This window comes from Bos grunniens, chromosome 6 (assembly GCF_055505025.1).
Source record: "Bos grunniens cultivar Pamir isolate PY7600 chromosome 6, Bosgru_T2T1.0, whole genome shotgun sequence".
NCBI classification, from domain to species: domain Eukaryota; kingdom Metazoa; phylum Chordata; class Mammalia; order Artiodactyla; family Bovidae; genus Bos; species Bos grunniens.
Window position 1 is genome coordinate 11,996,084 of NC_141170.1, and position 27,996 is coordinate 12,024,079.

At 44.9% G+C, this 27,996-nt stretch overlaps 1 protein-coding gene across 1 annotated transcript in view; it reads left to right on the plus strand.

Moving 5' to 3' along the window:
- CLNK (cytokine dependent hematopoietic cell linker) overlaps positions 1-27,996 on the plus strand; it is a 209,011-nt gene that overhangs the window by 67,461 nt on the left and 113,554 nt on the right. Inside the window, exon 3 of the mRNA XM_086407495.1 lies at positions 23,414-23,485. Coding sequence (XP_086263621.1) covers positions 23,414-23,485 — 72 coding nt within the window. The remainder of the gene's footprint in view (positions 1-23,413; positions 23,486-27,996) is intronic.

A 27,996-nucleotide genomic window follows, 5' to 3' on the forward strand; every position in this document is an offset into this window, starting at 1 on the left:
GGTTTCTGCCATCAATGTTAACATGGCAATTCTGGGTACAAAACCCCACTGAAAAGGATAAAACCATTGGCCCCTCCCGCCACAAAAGGCTCAGATGCCCAGTAAAATGGTACCCTTAGGAATGGAGGTAGCTCTGGCTTGTGTGGGTTGAATGTACAGTTTCCACTTCTGAACTTTAAGTCTCTCATTTTTACAGTGAGGAGCTGTGAACTCTAAGGGATTGGGGGGTAGCTTCAAGGAGATGGATGCATGCCTCCCTTTATCTTGATATATAGAATTTCCCTCATAGCTTGACTGCCCAAGGGGTAAGAAGGAGTGTCCAGGCTATAGATTTCCCACATTCTTTTGTGCAAAAAAATCGGGGCTTGTTATCTAGGTGCCTTCTTTGTACGCCACTTAGAACCTCTCAGTGAATACTAAGTCAGAGCACTGTGGAAAGAATCTTGGGCTTTGAGTCTGAGAGGAATCAGTTTGGGTGGCCCTGCCACTCATCACTAGGGGACAGGGTGTTACATGCCTCTTGGCCTCAGTTTCTGCATCTGCAAAATGGGGACAAGAACACCCATCCTCTTAGAAGGAGAGCACCTCAGTGTCTGTCTCCCTTCATTTTCCTGTAAAGGCACCATATTCATCACCCATGGAATGTTGCATCTCATATCCATAGAGTCATCTTAGAGGACTCCCTGAGCTGTTGTTGTTCAGTCACGTATCTGACTCTTTCTGATACCATTGACTGCAGCATGTCAGGCTTCCCTGTTCTTCACTGTCTCCTGGAGGTGGCTCAAATTCATGTCCATTGAGTCAGTGATACTAACCATCTCATCCTCCGTCACCCCCTTCTCCTCCTGCTTTCAATCTTTCCCAGGATCAGGGTCTTTTCTAATGAGTTCTCTTCGGTTCAGGTGAACAAAGTATTGAAGCTTCAGCTTCAGCATCAGTCCTTCCAGTGAATATTCAGGGCTCTTTTTATTTTTTTTGTGCTTTGACTTTTTGTAGAGTCCTCTTTAATATTGTGAAAATCTATTCAAACCCATTTATAATGCTGACTGTCCTCTTTCCTTGCATTTTTATTTCTTTTCTTTTCCCATTTTACTCCCTACCTCATGTCTCTCTCTCTTTCTCTCTCTCACACACACGTCTGTGTTTCTGGCAGAAATGAAGCCAATTTTAATAACTAGTGAGGTCACAGTCATACAGAGAGCAGCCAAGGTGCTCTGAGAAGGACAGCAACCCATAACGTTGAATTTTATTCCAACAAGGTGTTGCCCACATCATTATTACCTAGACATGGTCCTAAAGATGCCATCTGTCTAGACTGCATACCTATCCCTGGCTTGCTGGCAGCAGTCTGAGAACTCTGACTGGTTAGAAAACACAAAGCTTCTAAAAACAGAGGGAATTCATTTTCCTAACAGGTGATTACTATGCTTAACTCTAATTTAGCATGAAAGGCTGGGCAATTGCTTTCAGAGATAGCGGAGTGTCATTAGAATGAATTACAGCACTTGGTCCCTGGGTACGCGCCAGTACAGCCACAAAGGCTAAGCCTTTAGGGAGTTTCAGCTGTTTAGTAGAATTATCGAGTTGTGTGGCCATCACCATAAAACACTTTTACATTTCCATCATCCCCATTTACTATTAATCCCTGTCTCCCAACCCACACCCTCTGCCTCCGGCAACTTCTCATCTACTTCCTGACTCTGTAGATTTATCTTTTCTGGACATTTCATGTAAATGGAATTGTACAATATGCAGTCTCTTGTTTCTGGCCTCTTTCACTTGACATGTGTTTGAAGTTCATCCAAGTTGTAGCATGTAAAATAGTTCATTCCTTTCTACTGCTCAGTAATATTCCATTGCATGAATATACCCCGTTTTGTCTGTCCATCCCCTGACTCATGAGCTTCTTCAGTTAAGTTCAGTTCAATTGTCCAGTCGTGTCCAGCTCTTTGTGACCCCCTGGACTGCAGCACGCCAGGTTTCCCTGTCCATCACCAACTCCCGGAGTTTACTCAAACTCATGCCCACTGAGTCGGTGAAGCCATCCAGCCATCTCACCCTTCCCCTCCAGCCTTCAGTCTTTCCCAGCATCAGAGTCTTTTCAAATGAGTCAATTCTTCGCATCTGGTGGTGAAGTATTGGAGTTTCAGCTTCATCATCAGTCCTTCCAAAGAATATTCAGGACTGATTTCTTTTTTTTTTTTTCCAGTTTTATTTATTTTTTTACTTTACAATATTGTATTGGTTTGCCATACATTGACATGAATCCACCATGGGTGTACATGTGTTCTCCATCCTGAAACCCCCTCCCACGTCCCTCCCCATCCCATCCCTCTGGGTCATCCCAGTGCACCAGCCCTGAGCACCCTGTCTCATGCATTGAACCTGGACTGGTGATTCGTTTCACATATGATATTATACATGTTTCAATGCCATTCTCCCATATCACCCTGCCCTTGCCCTCTCCCACAGAGTCCAAAAGACTGTTCTATACATCTGTGTCTCTTTTGCTGTCTCACATACTGGATTATCGTTACCATCCTTCTAAATTCCATATATATATATGTTAGTATACTGTATTGGTGTTTTTCTTTCTGGTTTACTTCACTCTGTATAATAGGCTCCAGTTTCATCCACCTCATTAGAACTGATTCAAATGTATTCTTTTTAATGGCTGAGTAATACTCCATTGTGTATATGTACCACAGCTTTCTTATCCATTCATCTGCTGATGGACATCTAGGTTGCTTCCATGTCCTGGCTATTATAAACAGTGCTGCGATGAACATTGGGGTACACATGTCTCTTACAATTCTGGTTTCCTCAGTGTGGATGCCCAGCAGTGGGATTGCTGGGTCATAAGGCAGTTCTGTTTCCAGTTTTTTAAGGAATCTCCACACTGTTCTCCATAGTGGCTGTACTAGTTTGCATTCCCACCAACAGTGTAAGAGGGTTCCCTTTTCTCCACCCTCTCTCCAGCATTTATTGCTTTTGGACTTTTGGATAGCAGCCATTCTGACTGGCGTGAAATGGTACCTCATAGTGGTTTTGATTTGCATTTCTCTGATAATGAGTGATGTTGAGCATTTTTTCATATGTTTGTTAGCCATCTGTATGTCTTCTTTGGAGAAATGTCTGTTTAGTTCTTTGGCCCACTTTTTGATTGGGTTGTTTGATTTCCTTTAAGATGGACTGATTGGATCTCCTTGCTGTCCAAGGGACTCTCAAGACTCTTCTCCAACACCACAGTTCAAAAGCTTCAATTCTTTGTCACTCCGCTTTCTTTATAGTCCAACTTTCACATCCATACATGAGCTTTTAGGTTTGTCTTTTTTTTTTTTTTTCCATTTTTGGCTCTTATGAAAAATACTGCTGAGAACATTTGTGTGCAAGCCTTGTATAGATACTTAAGCGTGGATTTGCTGAGACATATTATAAATTTGGTTTAAATGTTTTAGAAACTGTCTTGAGAGTCTTGATTTTTTTCAATAAACCCATTCACTCTTCCCTTCACAACTAAAAACCTAGTGACTCCACCATGAGGAACACATCCAGTTCATTCTCTCTCTCTGCTCACACCACTCCTTACAGCCTAGGATTAAAAACAAAAACAAAAGCCACTCTTTATCTCCTGGTTAGACACTTAGTAGAAGAGATGTGAAGGGTTCGAACCACAAAATGAGCCTGCCAGAGAAGTATGAAGGCTATTTTTTCTTTCTCTCTTTTTCTGCCTACATGGTGCAGGGAAAAAATGAAAACACATTAGAAGGTACTGGGAAATCAAACCTTCCACTTGAAAAGGTTGGTGTGGTTCCTGAATCACTAGCTAGAGTCTTTATTTGTAATGCTCTGAGCACACATTAACTGTTACCTAATTAGAATTTAATTTACTGGAGAGCTGTAGGTACCTACCAAGTGCCTAGCATAGAAATTACTTCTCTCATTTCCAATGAGCAGCTTCCCCACTTCAACAGGTTGTGATCCCACCAAAAGGAAGCCCCTACCTCGTAATTTCTTTGTAATCAGGTTGCAGATCACAAGGGAATTTTGAATCTTTTCTCCTGTTTTGCTCGCAAGTCAGTTGACAAAAAATTTTTAGGTGGAAAAAAGAAAAGGGTATTTGAACTTAAATCTACCCTGAGTTTATAGCTCCTCCAGCTATGAAATAATAGATGCTGGGGGACTGATCCAGAAGTACAGCAAGACAAGTATTAAAGTCATCAGTGTGTTAGGAAGGGGGTACAAAAGCCCACTGATTTACATTCATTCTGGAAGAGCAGAGGGGAGGAAGGCAGCATGATTCTATGGGATTCTGTTCCCTTTGTGTTCCTACACTTGAAAGGAACTTTTGCTGGACACCCAGCTTCACATCCCATCTGCCAAGGCATTATTATTGTTCCCATGTCGACCTGAGAAACATGTGACTCAGAACAGTAAAATCAATGCTTCAGGCTGAAACCCAGAGTCTAATCACAGACGTAAACGTGCCAGCTATTTCTGGCACCTAAGCAGAACTCATTCTGCTTTTAGGACACTGTAAATTGGCGATGGTTCAGGGTGGGTTAGCCAGTGGCATTTCGGTAAATTTTAATAAATGTTTGTCAAACAACTCCTTGGGTAGGGGGAAATGTATGCTTATATAAGTACACAAGTTTGTTACAAATTTTAGTGATGTGAACATCTACTACATACCATTTACAAAGAATAATGAAATATACAGTGTTCTTTATCATCCATCCCATATAGCCAGTTGATTCTCACAGAATTATTTTATTGATTTTTGCTAAACTCATAGCCTTAGCCAACCTCTGGTTGCAATTGACAAGGGACGACAGTTCTGACATCAATATTGATTAATATTTTCCTTTACACGAATGAGTAAAACAGAAGTGAAACCACAGAGAAGAATGCCAGAACCTCACTGGTTTGTCAGCGACGTGAACAACCTCATTGCTGAATCCGAAAATACCTTCTGGAAAATAACTTCTTGGTTTTTGTGCTAGTCACAGTGGCTCAACTCGAGACATGACTCACGTTTAAATTAAACCTGCTTTACTAACATTTCTTCCATCATTAAATCAAACTCTGATCTGCAGCATGTGCCGATGCCTGCGGGTAAGTGCTCCTAGTGTGGAAAAAGTCAGTGCCGATGTGAAGTCATGAAATGCACTACGGAACGTTTCCATCATGCATCGGCATATGCACATACATACATCATACAGGTATGACAGACAAAACTAGCACCAAGACCACAGGTAACAGTACACTATGGTAGAATAAGTAGGAAGTGATGCATGGCACAGTGGTAAAGAATCTGCCTGCCAGTGCAGGAGATGCAGGTTTGATCCCTGGGTCAGGAAGATCCCCTGGAAGAGAGCATGGCAACCCACTCCAGTATCTACCCAGGGAAGACAGCCCCTCCTCCCCGCTCCCATGCAGGTTCAATGTTACAGTCCTCAGTCATTACTGATCTTTTGTTTAAAAACTCAGGGCTTTCTCTGAACACTGACAGTTATTAGTTGACCTTGGGAAAGTTGTTTGACCTTGACACTCATTTCTTTCATTGTAAAGTGGGGAAGTTCATAGTTTCATCACAGTATCACTGTGAGGACTGATAAAGCAACCAGCACAGAGACAAGACCGCACACACACTCAGTAACTAGGAGTTTGCACCCCAGTCTGCCCCTCCCTATGTCCTGGGGCTCTCTCTGACCCCCATTCATTCTACACTGACCCCCATTCATTCTTCCCATCTCTGTCATTATCATTTCCAATTTCTGTGCCCAAAGATAACTGACCACGGGACCTTTCTGACTAGGAGAATACATACACATAAAAAGCAGTAGTAACAAGGCTTTTCATGTATTAACTCATTTGATTCTCCTGACAGTTCTATGAAGGAAGTGTTTTTCTTTGCTCCATTTTGCAGATGTGGAAAATGAAGTCCAGAGGGAACAGGTCACTTACCCAAAGTCACATTACACCTTTCCTACTTGATCTCATGGCCTCTAGTTACAAGGCAGATTCCGGTTCTGTAGGGTCCGGGTGTCCCTGGGATTCTGCATTTCTAGCCAGCTCTTGGGAGTAGTTGCTGGTCCAGGAACCACACTTTGACTGGGGAAGAACTGGATTGGTAGGCTAAGAAGCAGACCATGCCACTTGCATGCATGCATGCTCAGTCGCTCAGGGGTGTCCAACTCTTTGCAGCTCCGTGGACTGTAGCCTGCCAGGCTTCTCTGCCCATATAATTGTCCTGGCAAGAATACTAGAGTGAGTTGCCATTTCCTACTCCAGGGGATCTTCCTTACCGAGGGATTGAACCTGAGTCTCTTGCATCTCCTGCATTGGCAGGCAGATTCTTTACACTGAGCCACCAGGGAAGCCCCAGACAATGCCACTTAGCTGATTCCAAAGTTCATGTTCTCTTCTGGGAAGTAAGAACTCTGTACCAAGCAGGAGTCTTCTGATGGGGACACCTGGAGACACCACAGTATCAGAAATGTCTGCAGAACAAGAAAGACAACACAGATCCAGGACACTATGTGAATAAGCTTCACATACCCAGGGCACCTGGCTTCTTCATAATGATCATGTTTACCATTATTCAAGCCACTCACCAACATGCTACACACCATACACCCAGAATGACTCAGTTCAATTCAGTTCAGTCACTCAGTCATGTCCGACTCTTAGGGACCCCATGGACTGCAGTGGCCTCCCTGTCCATCAGCAACTCCCGGAGTTTACTTAAACCCATGTCCATTGAGTCGGTGATGCCATCCAACCATCTCATCCTCTGTTGTCCCCTTCTTCTCCTGCTTTCAGTCTTTCCCAGCATCAGGGTCTTTTCAAATGAGTCAGTTCTACTCAGTTCAGTTCCGTTGCTCAGTCATGTCCGACTCTTTGCGACCCCATGAATTGCAGCACACCAGGCCTCCCTGTCCATCACCAACTCCCAGAGTTCATTCAAACTCATGTCCATCGAGTCAGTGATGCCATCCAGCCATCTCATCCTCTGTCATCCCCTTCTCTTCCTGCCCCCAATCCTCTCAGCATCAGGGTCTTTTCCAATGAGTCAACACTTCATATGAGGTAGCCAAAGTATTGGAGTTTCAGCTTCAGCATCAGTCCTTCTAATGAACACCCAGGGCTGATCTCCTTTAGGATGGGCTGGTTGGATCTCCTTGCAGTCCAAGGGACTCTCAAGAGTCTTCTCCAACACCACAGTTCAAACGCATCAATTCTTCGGCACTCAGCTTTCTTCACAGTCCAACTCTCACAGATCAGTTCTACTAATGCCCCACAACAATTCCCTACCACTAGGCCCCTGCCAACATGTCACCGAGGCACATGCTGGGGAGAAAATTTAATCACTGAATCCATTGATGTTTGAGCCGAAAGAACGTCAGTGCTCAAATAATCGGAGTTCTTACTCTATAGCCGGAGAAATTAAGGTCCAGAAGTGGCAAACACTCCATGAGGTAGAGGCTAGGTGACCCCCTAGATTTGCCCCGTCACTCTCCAGCCAGAGTGGCAGTCTACAGCCAGGGAGGGTGGCCTGGGCATTCAGGGCACGTGGTCAGCCCCCTGGTCTCTGCTTCCTCTGGAGTCCTACATGCAGCTGGTCTGTGCTCCAGGTGGGACAGAATATCTCCAGGAGGCTCTCATAGACAACATCAAATAGATAAACAATGTGAGACAGAACAGAAGAAATTATGCTGCTGCTGCTGCTGCTAAGTCGCTTCAGTCGTGTCCGACTCTGTGTGACCCCATAGACGGCAGCCCACCAGGCTCCCCCATCCCTGGGATTTTCCAGGCAAGAATACTGGAGTGGGTTGCCATTTCCTCCTCCAATGCATGAAAGTGAAAAGTGAAAGTGAAGTCGCTCAGTCGTGTCCGACTCTTCACGACCCCATGGACTGCAGCCTACCAGGCTCCTCTGTCCATGGGATTTTCCAGGCAAGAGTACTGGAGTGGGGTGTCATTGCCTTCTCCAGAGGAAATTATGAAATGCAGGAAAACTTGCTTTTTTTAATGGTTTTTGGAGGAACCATCATTGAGGAGAGATTAATCCTATGGGCGGAGTTGGGAGAGGTGATGCAGAATGTTACGGAGTTTTAAGCATTGTTATTCGAGTAATAACACTCCCTTGATCCCTGACTCCCACTATTCCTGGGACCCTGGGGTCCCAGGTAGCATCAGTTTCTGCCCAGGTTACTGCAGTAACTTCCCCAAAGGTCTCCTGGCTTCTACATTATTCACCAAGGATAAAACTATTCTCCACACAGCAGTCAGGGAGATGCTACAGGAACATGACTGGTATCACCGTGTTCCTCTGTCAGAGACCCTGCCATGACTTCACGTTTATTCAAAGCCTCAGTCCCACCCTCTCAATCACATCCTGTCTCACCCCGTATGCTGTCATGCCTCCAGAAGCACTTATATGGTCTTCCCAACCCATCCCCACACTCAGTCCAATTCAACCATGCTGAGCCCCTCACCATGACCCCACCACCCAGCCAGGATTCTGCCTTCAGACTCTCGCCCCAGCCATCCCTGGGGCTGGATGCTCTTCCTGCAGACTCCCCACAATTGACACCTGCAGCACCTTGTCCGTGCTCACTCCTCCTTAAGGAAGCCCACCTTGACCACCTCATGGAAAGTTGCACCTGTCTGCACATCATCCTGTGTGTGGTGATTGTCGGCTTTCTCTCCCTAAGGGTGGAGCTCCTTTTCTGTGTTGCTCCATGGGAGTGAGCTATCTTTACTCTGTTCACTGATATCTCCCAACCCCAAGGACAAGCCCAGCCTGGATACTTAGAGCTGTGTGGCCATGAGCAATGTGTTTGGCCTCTCTGGGCTTCTTTTGTCCCATTTGCAAACTATAATAATGGAGAAGGAAATGGCCACCCACTCCAGTATTCTTGCCTGGAGAACTCCATGGACAGAGGAGCCCAGTGGGCTACAGTCCATGGGGTCGCAAGGAGTTGGACACGACTGAGCAACTTTCACACTTCAAAGTATAATAAGGCAACAGAAATAATTGAGAAAAGTGGTTGACACTTTAAGTAGTATTTTGGGTCAGTTTATCCATTATCTCTGACTTCAAGCTCATGCTTCTTCATCGGGACCATGATATCAGACAGATCTGGTATTAAAGCTCAGTTTTGTCATGTCCCCCCAAGCTGTGTTGAACCCTTCCTCTGGGTGGGGCTCTGTACCAAGAGCTAAAAAGACAGGAATGCTATCTCTTCACTGAGAGATGTGGGCATGTTCCTTGAGTTCTGTCAAGAATCAGTTGCTGAGAGGATGAAACAAGACATGTCTGAAACAAGAGAACTTGCCTTAATTGTTTATCTGTGAATCTCTTGTAGGAAGTTGGGCATGTTATTTATGCTGTTTCTCTACATACTGACAGAGATTTCAGGGGTCGGGCCCATTCAGAGACAGGCCAGTGGCTCATGATGGCTGCCGTTAGGGTCAACTGAGTGCTGTAGAGAAAGAACTGTGGAGAGATGTCAGGGACCAGACCGTGGGGGCTGTGTGTCACACTCAGAACACGGACCTTAACAGAACATGGACCATAACCGCAGGCGGTGGAAATGACAGATTTTAGAATGAAGACCCCGGCTGCAACATGGCTGAAGGATTGAAGAAAATGAGATGTTAAGTGGAGGGATTCCTGAGAAGGGCTGCAGATTCCAAGGCAGAGAGGGGGCACCAAGCCCAGGAGCTGGCATGATATAGAACTTTATCCTTTCTCACCCCATTCCCCCTCGCCCACCTTGATTTCTCTTCCTTTGTTTTTCTTATTCTTATTTTTTTGTTTATTTTTGGTTGCACTGGGTCTTCACAGCTGTACACAGCCTTTCTCTAGTTGCAATGCACAAGCTTCTCATGGAGGTGGCTTCTCTTACTGTGAAGCACAGGCTCTAGCCACGTGGTTCAATAACTGCATGTGGCTTGCAGGCTTAGTTCTCCATGGCACGTGGAATCTTCCCAGACCAGGGATTGAACTTGTGTCCCCTGCATTGGCAGGTGGATTCCTATCCACTGCACCACCAAGGAAGTCCCTCCCCTTCCTTTCTTTTGGGCCTTCTAGAGTCAGTGAGTGTTGGCCCAGGAGATGGAGGGAAGGATATTGTCTTGGGGAGCTTCATTCTCTACATTCTAAGCATGAGGTCCCTCCTGGCATTCCTGCAGATCACCAAAGAAGGTCCCTTATGACCCTTTACTCTTGGGCTTTAATGGATTGTGTATAACCAGGCACAAATCAAGTTTTTATTTTGAGGGTTTTTTAAAGATAAGCATATTTCTTTTCTCTTGTTGTTTTCTATCACACATCCAGAATCTTTCAGGCATGACCATCTATAAATTAAATTCCACCCTGAATACATCTATGGACCTATAAAAAGGGTAATTCAGTGTTATTTTTGTATTTTCTCATTACATACATTGATGGCCTATGAGAAGTTACATCCCTGACAATCAAGATGGGGTGGGGGTGGGGGGGATTGTTGGAGAAAGCATTTGAAAAGATGATATGTAAGACTTCTATTCTTTAGCACATTTGTTTCCTCTCCCTAAATCAAAATTTAAACCTAACAACTAAAAAAAAGCAGGAGAAAAGGTTTTATAGGATTTCTTGAAACCTGGACATAAAAGGATTCAGAATTACTTTCTTGTTTTCTAAATTAGGTTATCTTTCTTTTGTCTTTCCGTCCTCAAGGAGATTAAAAAGAAAAAAGAGAATTTATTTAGAAGGCATGCAAAGAGGCTTAATTGGAAGACAAGCACTGGGGAAATGAAAGGGACCTCAGGCACCACACGGGAGCCAGGAGCTGATCCAGAACTTTCTGTATCAGCATCTGGTTAGTGTGGGCAAGTCATTCCACTTGTCTGGGCCCAAGTTGTCTCATCTGTACAATTAACAGGTTCAACATATGGTTGCTGGGCGGGGAGGGGTAGTTAGGGAGTTTGGGATAGACTTGTACACACTGCTATATTTAACATGGATAACCAACCCACCAACCCACCGCATGGCACATAGAACTCTGTTCAATGTTATGTGGCAGCCTAGATGGGAAGCGAGTTTGGAGGAGAGTGGATATATGTGTGTGCATGGCTTAGTCCCTTTGCTGTCCACCTGAAACTATCACAGCACGGTTAATCGGCTATGTGTGTGCATGCTAAGTCACTTCAGTCGTGTCGGACTCTTCATGACCCTATGGAGCCCGCCAGGCTCCTCTGTCCATGGGATTCTCCAGGCAAGAATACTGGAGCAGATTGACATTTCCTTTGCCAGGGGATCTTCCTGACCCAAGGATCAAAATTGCATCTCTTATTTCTCCTGCATTTGGCAGGTGGTTTCTTTACCACTGGTGCCACCTGGGAGGCCTAATTGGCTATACCCCAATACAAAATAAAGGCTTTTTAATCAAAAATTAACAGGTTCAAGCAGCTTCAAGATGATATGCATGTATCTTTCCATGGAGACTCACACTCTGGGACCCTCTGAAACTGTAACTCGGGGAAAGCAGAAAGCAGCATTCAGACACCACCCTCTACTCTGTACCTGCAACCCATAGGCAGAGCTGGTCTATTCTAGAATATTCCAACTCCATTTCCTCCCTTAGTAGTAGTAGTGTTAGTCACTCAATCATGTCCAACTCTTTGCGACCCCATGGACTGTAGCCCGCCAGTCTCCTCTGTCCTTGGGATTCTCCAGGCAAGAATACTGGAGTGGATTGCCCTTCCTTTCTCCAGAGGATCATCCCAACCCAGGGATTGAACCTGTGTCTCCTACACTGCAGGGAGACTCTTTACCATTTGAGCTACAGGGAAGACTTGTCCTGCCTTAATAAACAAGAATTAGTAATTCCCTCCAGAGATTCTATGGATCTTCTCAAGAGTGAATGTTTCTTCTGCTGCTGGTCTGCAGGAAAGAATGACAAGAGTTCAGAGCTTTGGTGGGAGGTGCACACACCAATCATGACCACATAGGTGGCCACCTCTGAAAACTGAGGTCTGATCCATTTCATCAGAGAACCCAAAGCCTCTCCCTGAGTCTGGAAAATCTAGAGGAGGAAGGGAAGCCCACGTGGCCTAAAGGAGGACCAAGGCTACCTCCTGGCCATGTGTAAATCCACAGGCAGCTGTCAGAGCTGCGTACCAAGGGAAACTCAGGTCAGAGCCAGGTGGACTGTCTTGAAACCAGGTAGCCATTCAAATCAGGAGTAAATGAAACAGGAAGCCATGGGGGAAAAGAAAAACAGAGGAGGTGAGCTTCTTGTTCACTAGCTTGGTTCCCACTCATGGGCTGCCAGCTTCATGAGGGTAGGACCTTTTGTGTCTTGTCTGTGTTCCCAGGCATAATAACCAGCACATAGTAACTGCTCAATAAATATCTGACTGGAGGATGGTACCAGGGTCCACTGCTCAATTTCAATTCAGTTTCAGTAAAGGACTTGAGTCTGAGAGGATTTTGTTTCCAAGACCGTGAACTATCAAAGAGGATACAGGAGGAGAGGGGCCAGGTTCAGGATAGAGTGAGGGCTTAGGGAACATGGCTGCCACCAGCCAAGATAGAAAGTGAGCTCCATTCTAGCTCATGAAGGATATAGCACATCTGTCCAGATACTTTGGGGAAAGATAAGCGGAAAAGATGGCATCTCTGCTGGGCCCAGCAGATCAAGAATTTGATGTTGTGGAGACGTTAGAAAGAGAAGAGAATGAGGGAGAAATGAATCACAGGCAGGGGAGACCACATGAATGGAGAAATTTTCAATGTGCTGTGTTTCAGCCTTGCCAGAGGTTCGGTTTGCCTGGAATGTTGGTTTGTAAAACAAAACTGAGAGTTGAAATGATGGCTGAGACAAAATTGGCAACGATCTTAGAGTAGAAAGGGACAGATGTCAAGGAGAACAGTTAAGGGGTCCAGATGAAAGATCAGGGGAGATTCCACGAGGACAGGACCCTTAAGCTAATTCACTGTGCCACCAAGTTCTCAAGTTCTGTTAGGTATACCCACCCCTCTTATGCCATGGTTTTTAGGACTTTGTCATAGACTTTCAGCTGCTTACGAAGCAAGACTCTTATCCCCTCTGTTTAATGCAGGAACAGCAAAGTGTGCAGAATATATGCAGTAATGATGCTTCAGGAAACATACCCACCCATCCTACTCTGATCGTATGCATGGCACAACCATAACCAGGCTGTGGTTAAGTAACATGGTTGAGATAACACAATGAAGCAGTAAAATAGCTAGGGCCTAAACCCAAACCCTAAAGCCACAAGGCCAAACTCTCTTTCCACTCCAGCTGTCTGTCCCCAAAATTAGCATCCAGAGTTGCAGCTAAAACTTCATAAATGGAAGACACTGGACAGGACAGATAGAAGGCAATGCCCCCAGTGCTGAAGCTGCTTTGAAATATAAGTCTGTCTTGTATCTGGGCTCTTCCCTCACTTTCTGCTACACACGTACTGTCAGGCAGGGCAGAGATATCTCCGAATTGTGTACTGTGATCTCCTGGTGTGCACAGACAGAAGGAGATACAGGACCTTACCGCATTCCTGTCTCTGAGCAGTGTTTGAAACAATGCCTTATCATCAGTATCTGCTTCCCAGCAAATGTAGCCTCCTGTGAGAAGCTAGTGTGTGTGTGCGTGATCTTCTTCTCCAAGATCCTTTGCCAATTTTGAATGGGGAGGCTGCGTGAGCTTGAGAAAATTGGCCCTGGGTAAATAGATTCAAATTCAAACTTTAAAAGAAAAAAAAGTCTGTATGTTCTTCAGCTTTTCTGGGTTCAGCAGTGCAAGCGCATAAAAGGTATCCATCATCCCAGCTATGGCATATCAAATTTGCAAGAGCCTGGGCTTTGCTCAGATGCTCGGGATGGGTGAAGGGGGCGGTAGGGGAGGGCGGTGTTGAACATTTCCTAGGCTTAGAAGAAGCTACGCACAGGAATATACAACTCAATGGAAGTTTGTGCATATCACACATGTGCCCTAAAGACCAAATGGAAGGAACAAAATAGGAAACTCTAGTTCAGAAAAAGTTGTTTGTGATGACTCACTCAGTGACTATTTTAAGAAAATTAGAAGTATAGCATTCTGCTGCAAAAAATAATTACAATGGCCCCTCACATGCAAGAGCAAAGATTCAGAGAACCAGTCTGTTCTGACTTGCTGGTGTCTTCTGGAATTAGCTGAAAAACTTTTGAGAACTGGCCTGACATTTTCAGGAGTCATGGAAGGTTATAAAACAGGCAGCAGGAAGAGTCTAGCTGATTTGGCTTGTAGGTTTGTCAAATACCTTCTGGATGCTAGTAACTAGTGTCACATCTACTCACACTTCCACACTTAGTTCAGTTCAGTTTAGTCACTCAGTCGTGTCTGACTCTTTGTGACCCCATGAATTGCAGCACACCAGGCCTCCCTGTCCATCACCAACTCCCAGAGTTCACCCAAACTCATGTCCATCGAGTCGGTGATGCCATCCAGCCATCTCATCCTCTGTCGTCCCCTTCTCCTCCTGCCCCCAATTCCTCCCAGCATCAGAGTCTTTTCCAATGAGTCAACTATTACATGGGGCAGACAGACACTAAAGTGGCCCCCAGTTACCTCTTCACCTGGTACTTGCATCCCTCCCTGTGTAATCCACTCCCTCTTAATTGTGAGCAAGGCCTGTGATCACCTGTAAACAACAGGATATGGCAAAATTGACAAGACGTCATTTCCGTGATGACATTATGTGTGATCGCAACTTCCCTCTTGTCTGCTTGATTTACACATTTTGATAAAGCACGTGGCTATATGGGGGAGACCCAGGTGGCAAGGAACTGAAGGCATCTTCTTACCCACATACACCAAGGAAGCAAGGCCCTCAGTCCAACAGGCCATAAGAAACTGTTGAACCTTCCAACAATCCCATGTGCTTAGAACCATGTAGAGCCTTTCCCAGTTGAGCTTTCAGAGGAAACCCCAATTCTGGCTGACACTTTGATTTCAGCCTCAGCAGAGACCATGAAACAGAGGACCCAGCAAAGTCACGCCTGGATTCCTGACCCACAAAAGTTCTGAGATAATAGCATTTTGGCCTGGATGAAAATTTTTCATTATCAACTGCCCTTCTTGGTCCTCCTGGTTGTCCACCTCTGTTATTCCTTGCTTGTTGGAGTAAGACTTGAACCCTAGATAATAAAAATGATTACCAACATGCAATCAATATGTGAGGGAGTTATTATAACTCCCCCTTCCTTGGGTGTAAAATGGGGATGATGAGATAAACTGCTGACTTCTTCTGTTGGCAGAACCAGATTCAAATTCTGATGGAGTCCAAATGAGTGCTCTTAACATCTGTGTCCACACCACACCACACCACATCCTGTAGAGACCAGCATCTCTCTGATTTGCTTCCCCACTCCTTCCTAGGGGATGCCCTACCCTCAGGATCATCCTGCCCTGGGCCCCATCCTTCCTTCCCCCACCACCCCCCGCTTCCATTCTCTAATGAAAACTATAGTCAAGACCTATGTTGAGCTTGGGACCTCAGACTCTCTAGAGTCTGAATCCAATGTGACGCTGTACTAGACTTTCAGAGTCTCTCCCTCTCAACTTCCTTTGGGAATTGTCCCAGTTGAATAGAGTTGCCTCACCTGGGGCAGCCTGCATCCACCATCTGGTTCATCCAGGAGTACAAAGGCCTGGCCCCGCTGCCACAACTCAGGATAGTTCTGAAGGGCCCTGGTGCCAATCTCAGAGCACAGCCCAACCGTTGCCCCTTCCAAATTCTGCTTCCTTCCCTGCCCTCCACAGCGACTGATGCCAGGATCTCACCCTGATGGACTTCCTGCATCATCCTCTCCATCTCAGTGTTTCCTCAGGAGCCTGTGCATCCATGTATGCGTGCTAAGTCACTTCAGTCGTGTCCGACTCTGTGCAACCCCATGAACTATAGCCTACCAGGCTCTTCTGTCCATGGGATTGTCCAGACTAGAATACTGGAGTGGGTTGCCATGCCCTCCTCCAGGGGATCTTCCTGACCCCAGGATCGAACCTGCATCTCTTATGTCTCCTGCATTGGCAGGCAGGTTATTTACCACTAGTACCACTTGGGAAGCCCCCTCAGAAGCCTGATATGTGGCAATTCCTGAGAAGAAGGAACATGAGCTGAACACAAGATGAAGAAATTTAACAGGGTTGGGGATAGGCTTGGACTGGACTCTTAGGGTTGTGGTGAGCATCAGTGACCAGTAAGTTGTAAATCTTATCAAAGTTTAGGGCTGTTGTTATTAGCATGATAATTATAGCATTATACATTATTATTATTCATGATCTTGGAGTCAGCAATCCAGCTGCATGGCCCTTAAAAGAGAATTAAGGCATAGGGAAATTTTATGTGATTTCTCAGAAATCTGCACGCTCATTGGGAGTGTAATGAGAAGCTTCTGGAAAAAGCTAAACTTGCTCTCAGTACTTATTAAGAGAAGGTCATTTCACAGCAGAAGAAATGGTAGCTTTTCATCTGTGCAGGTCAAACTGTACCTGCCATCTTGGGTGTGCCTGGGAACACTGGTAAAGGTGAAAAATTAGAGGAAAATGGCCAGGAAAGCATGGAGCAGGCATCTGCCCCAAAATAGGTTGCTCTGCCTCACTCTCCATCAGTCTGGAAAATGCTGTACATCCTCATTCATTGAGCTTACCAGGTGGCACTAGGTAAAGAACCTGCCTGCCAATGCAGGAGCTGTAAGAGATCTGGGTTCTATCCTTAGATCAGGAAGATCCCCTGGAAATGGACATGGCAACCCACTCCAGTATTCTTGACTGGAGAATCCCATGGACAGAGGAGCCTGGAAGGCTACAGTTTATGGGGTCACAAGGAGTTGGACACAACTGAAGCGACTTTGCATGCACCTCATCCATCAGTCTGTGGAAGCCTTCCTTGACTACCCCCTCACTTAAAGATGTTCCCATTTATTTCTTTTTCCTTCTAGACTATATGCATTTTTGCCATTACACTTCTTGTTTTGTCCTGCTGGAGATTTGGGTCTTATTTATTTTCTGTACTTTAGGATGGGTTGGGTTACATATTCTGTGTATTGAGTCCTCTAGGGCTATAGTGGGAGAAGGCAATGGTAACCCACTCCAGTACTCTTGCCTGGAAAATCCCATGGACGGAGAAGCCTGGTGGGCTGCAGTCCATGGGGTTGTGAAGAGTCGGACACGACTGACTTCACTTTCACTTTTCACTTTTATGCATTGGAGGAGGAAATGGCAACCCACTCCAGTGTTCTTGCCTGGAGAATCCCAGGGATGGCAGAGCCCGGTGGGCTGCAGTCTATGGGGTCGCACAGAGTCAGACACGACTGAAGCGACTTAGCAGCAACAGCGGCAGGGCTATAGTGGCTTAAATCAACCATGGGATTTAAAACAACAGAAAGGTATTCTCTCACTGTTCTGGAGCCCAGGAGACTGAAATCAATCCCGAGGGCTGTGTCTCCCCTGAAGCCTCTAGCGTAGGATCCTTCCTTTCTTCCTCCAGCTTTGGATGCTCCAGAAGCTCCTTGGATTGTGGCAGCATCACCCCAATCTCTGTCTCCATCTTCCCGTGGGATGGCACATGCCCTTCTCTTGTGTGTCTTCTATGGTCTTCTTTTCTATGCAAACCTGTCCTTAGATATGATGTGTGTGCACATGCTAAGTAGCTTCAGCCGTGTCTGACTCTTTGTGACCCCATGAACTGTAGCCCGCCAGGCTCCTCTGTCCATGGGATTCTCCAGGCAAGGATACTGGAGTGGGTTGCCATGCACCCCTCCAGGGGATCCTCGTGACCCAGGGATCAAACCTGTGTCTCCTGCATCTCCTGCATTGCAGGCAGATTCTCTATCCACTGAGCCACCTGAGAAGCCTAACTTTGAATATAAGGCCACCCTAATCCAGAACAATTTCATCTCAAGATCTCACCTTAATTACATTGCCAAAGACCCTCTTCTCAAATAATTCGGTTTTGATAGATATATCTTTCTGTAGACTGATTCAACTATGCAGAACTGACTTCTGTTAGATCTACCTGAAAAGTCCTTGGTCCTGAGAAGAGAGAGTGTAAGAAAGGGATGGAACAAGAAGACATGTGAAGGAGGACTGGATGAGTTTTGTCAACTGACCACTCAGGAGGGAGGTGCCAAGGAGGAAAAGGAAAGCAAAAATAGCCAAAAAGTGTAAAACCAGAAGTGATAAGTGGATAGTTAAGTAGAGAACCTGGCTCCTGAGAGATGATATGCTCTTTCTCAGCAGAGGACAAGGTGATTACAAGAACAACTAATTGGCTCACCCACTGGCACTCTGTGCCTCAGTTTCCCCACAAGCCTATGGCACTTCCCCTTTTTTGGGGATGTGCTGAGTTCACTGTTCTGTAAACTAACCTGTGTTGCTTTCCTGGGGGGCACTTGATGAGGATCAAAGATAAGCAATAGAGCAGTCATTTGAAAGTGCCCATTGGATTATGTGGATGAGGCAGGCTGAACGGCCCACAGGAAGGACAGCTGGTCTTGGATGTTTGAGGTCTTGAAAATGGTGCCTAACTACCTACACTACTGCCATATACAGAATCATCAACACAGGCTCACAAATGCCAAGGCCAATTTGTGGCAACATTGACTGTCTCCTTCAAAGCTTTTATCAGTTTAATGCAAAGCAAACAGTTTTGACCTGGTATGATAAACATTCTTAAATAATATTTTCTGTGATATACTGAGACTTTATAATTCTTTCATCGTGGTACATTTTTTTTAATGTGTTCCTAAAACCTGGAACCCTAAGGAATGATTTGAGCCAGAAAGAGCTGGTGGAGAGGAAAACTGTGGGGTGGGACATTGTGGTTCTCCTTGTGCTTAGCAAGCAAAACTCAATTCCAAATAACTGGAAAGGGAGAGGGAGCAAGGAAGAGAACCTCTTCTAATGTTAAAGCTTCTATTGTTCTCTGTTCTTTCTATGTGTTTTAAAAACAAATAAACTTAACTGCTCACTGTCCAGGTTCAGTTCAGTTCAGTTCAGTTGGTCAGTCATGTCCAATTCTTTGCATCCCCATGGACTGCAGCATACCAGTCCTCCCTATTCTTCACCAACTCCCGGAGTTTACCCAAACTCATGTCCATTGAGTCAGTGATGCTATCCAACAACCTCACCCTCTGTCGTCCCCTTCTCCTTCCACCTTCAATCTTTCCCAGCATCAGGGTCTTTTCAGATGAGTCAGTTATTTGCATCAAGTGGCCAAAGTATTGGAGTTTCAGCTTCAACATCAATCCTTCCAATGTATATTTAGGACTGATTTCCTTTAGGATGGATTGGTTGGATCTCCTTGCAGTCCAAGGACTCTCAAGAGTCTTCTCCAATACCACAGTTCAAAAGCATCAATTCTTCGGTGCTCAGCTTTCTTTATAGTCCAACTCTCACATCCATATATGATTACTGGAAAAATCATAGCCTTGACTAGATGGACCTTCGATGGCTGTTAACTTGCCAGCTTTGTTCATCTGTTAAATAATCTGTTGTGGGAAGGACAGCACCACCTCCTCATCCTTTGTACCCCCCCACCCCAACTCATTCTTACTCCTGTTCCTTAGTGGGTCTCAGAGGGGCCTGACCCTGAGTATCAGGCAGCTACACACCCTGGCTCCCCCAGGGGGAGGGTGCATGTAGCACATACCTGGCAGATTAGAGACCTGGTGTGGAGCACTGGCTGGGCCATCAACCAACTTGGTGACCTTGAATCAGATCCCCTCCACTCTCAAGGTCCTTGTTCCCTCATCTGTAGCAAAAAGCTGAGAAGGATGCCTGCCCAACTTAGGTTACTTAGGTTAACTGCCCTGCTGAGGGTTACTGTAAAGATGAAATAGAAAAAGAGCTTGAATTAAACTCTCTTCCTAAAGTAAGAAAGCAAAAGTAGATTCTCTGGAAAAGTCAGAGGAAGCTCTCAGGCTGTTGGGTTCTTGGGGATCCCAGGAAGAGGTTGAGAAAATTCCCAGAACCCCCCCCCCCCACCATATTCTCCTAAAACTGAACTGGTTAAAGCCATTTCAGAAAATGTTACCCTGGCTGTCAGAGCACAGAAATGTTGCCCATACCTTAGAGATGTAATGAAACCTGAGGTCTCCTCAGTGCAGGGACACATCAGAAGTTGCCTGGTATCAGAGAGACCTAAAAGACCCTACACAATAGAGTGAGTGGTTCACTATTGTGTAAGAGCCCAGATAGGCAGGGCATTCGTTTATCTATTTATTATTAATGCGTCATTTCATATCTTAAAAACATTCCTGAGGGCACAGCTGAGGTCAGCTAGTCCTTGTGCTGGGAGAGAAAATATTCCCAGGATATGTGTCTTCTCACAAAAATCCTCTACTCTAGGGGAACATGAACACCTGAACAGGCACACATACACAGCAATATGATAAAAATATGATTGTTTATCTACTTGTTCATGGTCTGTCTCCCGACAACCATAAAAGATTCACTAGGAAGCCTTCATGTGTCTTCTTAACAACTTCATCCCATTGCCGGGCACAAAAGAGATCTGATATCTACAATATCTCTAATATTGTGTTGAGTTAATGAATAAATGGATTCATGAACAAATGAATGAATGGTAGAACAGAGACATACCAAAAATACTAAAATGTTCTAAGAGGAAGCAGCACAGAAGACCTCACAAGGATCTAATGTTTGAACTAAGCCTTGAAGACTGGAAACTATTATTGCAGGAAAGACCCAGTTCTGACTCCATACGGGAACTGTTTCTTGCTGTTGGAAGTGTTTGACTTGCTTTACATTGCTTTTGTTATTGTAATCATAAATGGTGTCCTGTCTCAGAAAATCCTGCCCCTCTGCCTGATTGTTAATTAAAGTGTCTTTGTTCAGGACCCTGTCCACCTGTGGATGTCAGGAAGGAAGAATTATCACACGCCCTGTCCTAGGATTGCCTTTCTAAGAGATATTTGCAAGATTAATGGCCTTTTAACTTCATTTCCTCACTGCCCCCCATCTCTGTTCTATAAAAGAAACTGGCATCCAGAGTGCAATAAGAAGGTTATTTTGAGACACTAGTCTGCCATCTTCTTGGCAGTAAGCTCTCCAGATGAAGTATTCCTTGCTTCAACATCTAGTCTCTGATTCACTGGCCTGTCATGTGGCAAGCAGGGACAATGTTGGGGGCTTGGTCAGAGAGCAGGGCTAGCAGGAAATAAGAATACAAATAATACAAATTGTATCCAAGGCCCCTGGAGCAGGGATCCTGGTAAAGACTGTGGACTGGGTCCTGTGAAATGGAGGAGGGGTGGGGATTTCAAGTAGAGGTGACTTGGTTATATTCTGCCAGTTAAAAAGATGGTTGTTCTCATTGCAGTTTAGTGGGTGGATTGGAGCCCAGGAAGCTAGGGGGCTGACACTGGAGTCCAGGCTGGAGAGAATGAAGGCAGAGCTAAGACTAGGTATCATTTAAAGGATTGAAGAGAGATGTTTGGGACTCAGTTTCTAGGATCTGGTAACAAATTGTGGAGATGGTGAGGATGGAGAGGACAAGGGAAGGAAGACTCAAGGTGAGTGCGCAAATAATTGTTTGGAAGTTCTGTGAATAATGGGGCCATTCCTTAGGAAAGGGCCTGAGTCAGCTGGGGGTGACCAATTAAAAAATTCCAGAAGGTAGATGTTTATCTCCAGAGCTTAGAAATGAAGTCAGAATGCAGATAAAGATTTATGAATCGAGCTTTCACCCAGATAACTAAAAAACAACGAAATAATAAAATGTATTGAATATAAAATAATACAATAATGAAACAACTGTGTAATTGTGGAATAACAAAAACTGGAAAATAATGGAATCATCCATTATCTTTCTAGATGATCAATTTACACGGTGACAAAATATATTCAAACAACTCACTACATTTTTAATTTATTGTGTTGCAGTTAATAGGCTATACAAAAAATCCTAGATGGATATTTCTCTGTCTCTGTCTGACTTTACTCAGTATAACAATCTCTAGTTCCATCCATAGTACAGGGAACTCTGCTTAATGTTATGTGACAGCCTGGATGGGAGGGGAGTTTTGGGGAGAATGGATACATACACATGTATGGCTGAGTCACTCTGCTGTGCGCCTGAAACTATCACAACATTGTTAATCAACCATACTCCAATATAGAAAAAAAGTTTAAAAACATCCTGGGTGGAGAGAGAGCCTCAAGTTATCTTTCAGCATGTCCTATACAATCAGGCACAGTCCCAAGCCCTGGACATGCAGTCTCCTGCAGTCTCTGCCCTCATGGAGATGGCAGTTCCTCAGCGTCACAGTCGTGAATACAACCTATACATTAAGTCGAAGGACAACTAAAACTCAGGCGAGTGCTAGAAGGGGTCTGTCTCAGAGGAGAAAGGAGGTTTCTCTGATGAAATGACAGGTGAACTGAACTCAGAAGCTTGAGTTTGATGCAGGGGAAGAAAGTGTTTGAGAAACACTTCCCCCTGGAAGAGCCCTGGGGGAGGGAGGAAAGGAAAATATAAGGTCCTAGAAGAAGCAGGTGTGGCCCAAGTGGAGAGAATCAGGAGGGCAGGCAGGTCAGAGGAGCTACCCTGGTAGCTGCCAAGGAGCATTTGTGGAGGAAGGGATCATCCGTTAACGTCTAATAGAGCTCACAAAATGCCTGCGAGAAAAATGAAAGTATATTAAACTTGGCTAATGAAATGAACTAGAGATTCTTTATGATAGAGAATGCCTTACTGAATTTGAACAAATTAACTCAATTTAAAATTAGTTAATCTCTTCATAGAAAATAGCATCGCAAAGTCCCTAAATTATACAGGAGTTCAATAAATATTATTTGGATCTGAGTTGCTATTCCTAAGTCATCTTCCTCCCTACCCCAGATGATGTTTGCTAGTTTTGGTCGAATTCAGCCAACACAGGAAAGCATGTAGGACATTTCCTGGCCTGCAGGCACTGTCCTTGTTTGACAGCCTCCCCTTAACCGGGTGGCATGCGCGTGATTCTTTTTGCTGTACAGAGCAATGTTATGGAAATTCAGGGACCTTAGGGAGGACACCACTTGACCACGCTGATGTGAGAAAGCCCACGTCTTCATCCAGTTAGGGGCACTTATTCTACCCCAGGCTATTGCTCCTTGTAAAATAAAGCTCTTATATTTAAAAAAAAAAAAAAGTATATTTTCAAGTAATTGGATTATCTTAAGTCCAGATTTTGTTTAACTCCACTGGAAATGCAAAGAGAGATTTGGAATTACGTGTGAGACATTAATTACTTACATCTGACTGAGTGGTTATTTCTATGAATGAATGCACTTAATTAATTTTTCCCCTCACTTCTTGCTATTTCCTGACAATAATCTATTTTCTTTCATCACAGGGGCAATAGAAAAATAGCCAAAGAAGGAGCCAGTGATTTGAAATTCCAGAACTTCGCTCTGCTGAAAAATAGGTCAGAATATTTCTTTGTTCATGAATAAAGGAGTAAAACTTTTGATGCTGTGGCAAATAAGCTGACCAGCACACACACACACGCGTGCACACACACACACGTATCATTAATGGGATAGACTTATATTGCTCTCAGTGATCTTAGACGTTACAGGGAGACCGAGATCTAGAACAAGAAGGGACTTGACATAGGTTGAACTTCCAGACGGCCAGCATGTATGTAATGCAGGTGTTGGTTATGGGAGAGGGATGCAGTAGGAGTTTGGGGTTAGCAGATGTAAGCTATTATATATAGGATGGATAGACAAGGTCCCACTGTACAGCACAAGGAAGTAGAGTCACTATCCTGGGATAAACCATAATGGAAAGGAATATAAAAAAGAATTATATATATATATGCATGTGTGTGTGATAAGCCACTTCGGTCATGTCTGACTCTTTGTGGCCCCATAGACTCCTCCGTCCATGGGATTCTCCTGGGAAGAATACTGGAGTGGGTTGCCATTTCCTACTCCAGGGGGTCTTCAGAACCCAGAGATCGAAACCACATCTCTTACATCTTCATTGCCAGGCGAGTTCTTTACCACTAGAGCTACGTGGGAACCCCCCTATACACACACACACACACACACACACACATATATATAACTGAATCACTTTGTTGTACAGCAGTAATTTACAAACATTGTAATTCAACTATAATTCCATTAAAAAAAATCAAAGATTATGTGTAAGGTAAAACAGCCAATAAAAAAAATTAAAAATTTTAAAAAAGCACTGCCCAGGCATCCATAGCATTTCAGACCAGGGCTATTTCCACCGCCCACCTGGGTCTCTAAACAGCCCAAGAGACAGCCTTTGAGGGGAAAGCTTGCATCCTTCAGCTGCTGAATGATTTAAGTGATGAATCATGGGAGGATCTGGCCATGAGTTCACAGCCAGGTCTCAGAAGTGAGGAGACTAGAGGGAGCCATATGCCCACTTGGTTTCTTTTCTTTTTATTTCAATTGAGTGAAACATTTACGAGCAATTACGGCATTAGGACAGGCTCTTGAAAATGCTGAAATGAGAGCCAGAGTCCTGTCTCCAAGGGGCTCGCAGCCAAGTCTGAGAGCTCAGAAGGAGGGCCACTCGATGAAATGAGTGACAAGGGACCAATTGTGAAGCCAGCTCTAGCTCTGTGTTGAGCCAGGTCTGATTCTGACCAATGCCCCATTGCCCAGAAGGGTTGTAGGCCTGCCTGCCCCTAGCCAGAGCCCCTCACCAAGCCCTGCCAGAGCTGTCTCCATACCTAAAGGAACCCAAGGGTTTCCAGGTGTCATAGCAACACTTGTATCCCAGCTAACTTCAACTCAAGTCAACCTTCAAACATCCGTTCAGTTCCTACTAAGTGCCAGACACTAGAAGTGTTCTTGGCATGCTAAGATGTTCTTGAAGTAATATTTTCCCTAAGCAGAGTGAATGCATGCCTGTAAAACAGAATATTTGAAATATTTTCAAGGCTGCATTAAGCAAAGGAAAATTTGTGGCTGTTCTCAGACTTCTTCAGTGTTTACATTCAACACATTTGAATAATGCCTTTTAAGTCAATATTTCTGATTTCTTGACAATAGCAAGAGATGGGAGATGGACGGGTTAGAAGTCTTCCTTCAAATGGAGATGGCTGCAGCAATTACATACCTCAAAGTAATATTTACAGTTACATTTGCAAAAGAGGGAGAGCAGTGCTTTTTTCCGAAGCAAATTATTTCAGGATGTGTCATAGCATGCTCGAGATATATTAAAAAGAGCAACAGACGATGTTTCTGCAACCTGTTCCAAACCATTTATAAACCCAAATTAAAAAAAAAAACTCCTATATACATACAAATCTTTGTACCACTGCATATTTTATAATGAAAGTATTATATGAATATAAATTAGTATCTGAGATCTATAAATCAAATCAAAATGTCTAAAAACTACAGATTTGGATCTACCATCATACTTTCAGAACTAGTAAATGGATGTTTTCATTCTCCACTCAAATGATCATTATCAGCGTCTGGTGATGATGCAGTAAGGGCAGTGCCACATATGGGCAGGACCAAAGGACAGAATAGGTTCTGCTCCCTAGCTGAGTGACCTCACTCAAACAAGCCCCTTTCCATTTCAATGCCTTGCTTCTTTTAGAAATGGTACTTGGAAACAAGAGCAGACTGAATTAACTGGTGGTCAGGTGCTTAGAACTCCCACACTTTCACTGCTGAGGGCCCAGTTCAGTCCATGGTTGGGGAAATAAGATCCCACAAGCTGTGTGATGCAACATGAAAAAAAAAAAAGAAAAGCAAGAGTAGACTGTCTTACCCACCATCAATCCCCCGGATATAAGGTAGTGCTTGTGTTTGGGGAATAACTGCCTGACCTCTGCAGCGTGCCTGGAACACAGTAGGTTCTCAGTAAATAACAAAGGCCAACAGGCACTGAGTGCTCGCCACGGGCTAGGTGCTATTTTAAGAGCTTGTATGCTGAGAAAGGTAAATATCATATGAAATCGCTTGTGTGTGGAATCTAAAAACCTGGTACACATGAACCTATTTGTAAACAGAAATCAAGTCACAGATGTAGAAAACACGCTAATGGTTACCAAGGGGGAAAGAGGGGGAGATAAATGGGGAGACTGGGGTTGACATATACACACTACTATATATAAATAGGGGCTTCCTAGGTGGCACTCGGAGAAGGCAATGGCACCCCACTCCAGTACTCTTGCCTGGAAAATCCCATGGATGGGGGAGCCTGGGGTCCTCAGTCCGTGGGGTCGCTAAGAGTCGGACACGACTGAGTGACTTCCCTTTCCCTTTTCACTTTCATGCATTGGAGAAGGAAACAGCAACCCACTTCAGTGTTCTTGCCTGGAGAATCCCAGGGGCAGAGGAGCCTAGTGGGCTGCCGTCTATGGGGTCGCACAGAGTCGGACACGACTGAAGCGACTCAGCAGCAGCAGCAGGTGGCACTAGTGGTAAAGAACCTGCCTGTGCAGGAGACCTAAGCAACCTGGGTTTGATCCCTGGACCGGGAAGAGCCCCTGAAGGAGGGCATGGCAACCCACTCCAGTATTCTTGCCTGGAGAATCCCATGGACAGGGGAGCCTGGCAGGCTACATTCATAGGGTCTCAAAGGGTCGGACACGACTGAAACAACTTAGCATGGCACTCACAGCACATATATGAATAGAAAGCTAATAAGGACCTACTGTATAGCACAGGGAACTCTACTCAGTACTCTGTAATGCCTATATAGGAGTAGAATCTTAAAAAGGGATTGGATGTATATACGTGTATAACTGACTCAGTGGTGGTGGTTGGTGGTTTAGTCGCTAAGTCATGTCCAACTCTGCAACCCCATAGACTATAGCCTGCCAGGCCCCTCTGTCCGTGGGATTTTCCAGGCAAGAATACTGGAGTGGATTGCCATTTCCTTCTCCAGGGGATCTTCCAGGCCCAGGGATCAAATCCAGGTCTCCTGCAATGCAGGGAGACTCTTCACTGACTAAGCAATGGGTCGTTGCCAGTAACATTGTAAATCAACTATACTCCAATTTTTAAAAATGAAAATAAAAAATCTCAATAGGTAGTGTCTCACTGCAGCCTAGCAGTCACATTCTCACTAAGAGAAGAACACAGGCTGGACACGGTGAATAACTTCCCTGAGGCTGAGGTGTATGGCAAACAATAGGCCTGAGTAGGATAAATATTACCAATCTCTGAAGCAACCCTGGCTCTGCATCGCTGACCTCGTGACTGCCATCCCTCAGTTAGGTGTTGGGGTCAACTCCAGCAACAGGCACAGAAGGGCTGTCCTCCCCCACCCACCCCAAACTCAAACATGCACGGACCTCCTGGTAACATACAAGGGAGAAAGCAAAGCTCGGTGCTGGGGGTTCACAAAGGTGATACCGCCCAGGAGACTATCCAAGAGAAACACAGGATCACATACCTGTCCATTACCCGTGACCTGTCCACAAGACTGAGACGACTGTTTTCTAGAACAGCCCGTGGAATCTACCTGGCAGAGTCTTCAACACCCACCACATTCCCATGTGGGCAGAAACAGAAGCACGTCACTGATGTTTTCCAATGGAGTCCAAACTCGAATCAATAACGGAATGCCTAACAAGCACCAGACTCTCCATAAAAGAAACCTCAGCATTTAATCCTCTGAAGCAGGTATTGAGTTGGCCAAAAAGTTTGGGAAGATGTCACAGAGAAACCCCAATGAACTTTTTGGCCAACCCACTGTGATCATTCCCATTTAACAGATGAGGAAAGAAAGCCTGAGAGAGGCACCACATCTTGGTCACAGCCACAGAGCCGGTAACTGGTAAGAGCTGGATCTAGATTCAGAGTCTGACTTCAAATCCAGAGCCTGTTCTGGGTTCTAAGTTTTCTGTTCCTGTGAGTCTCAAACCTACGCTTGTCAAGACTCCACTATGAAGAAGGAGCACATGTCCTGAGAAAGGACATTCACACC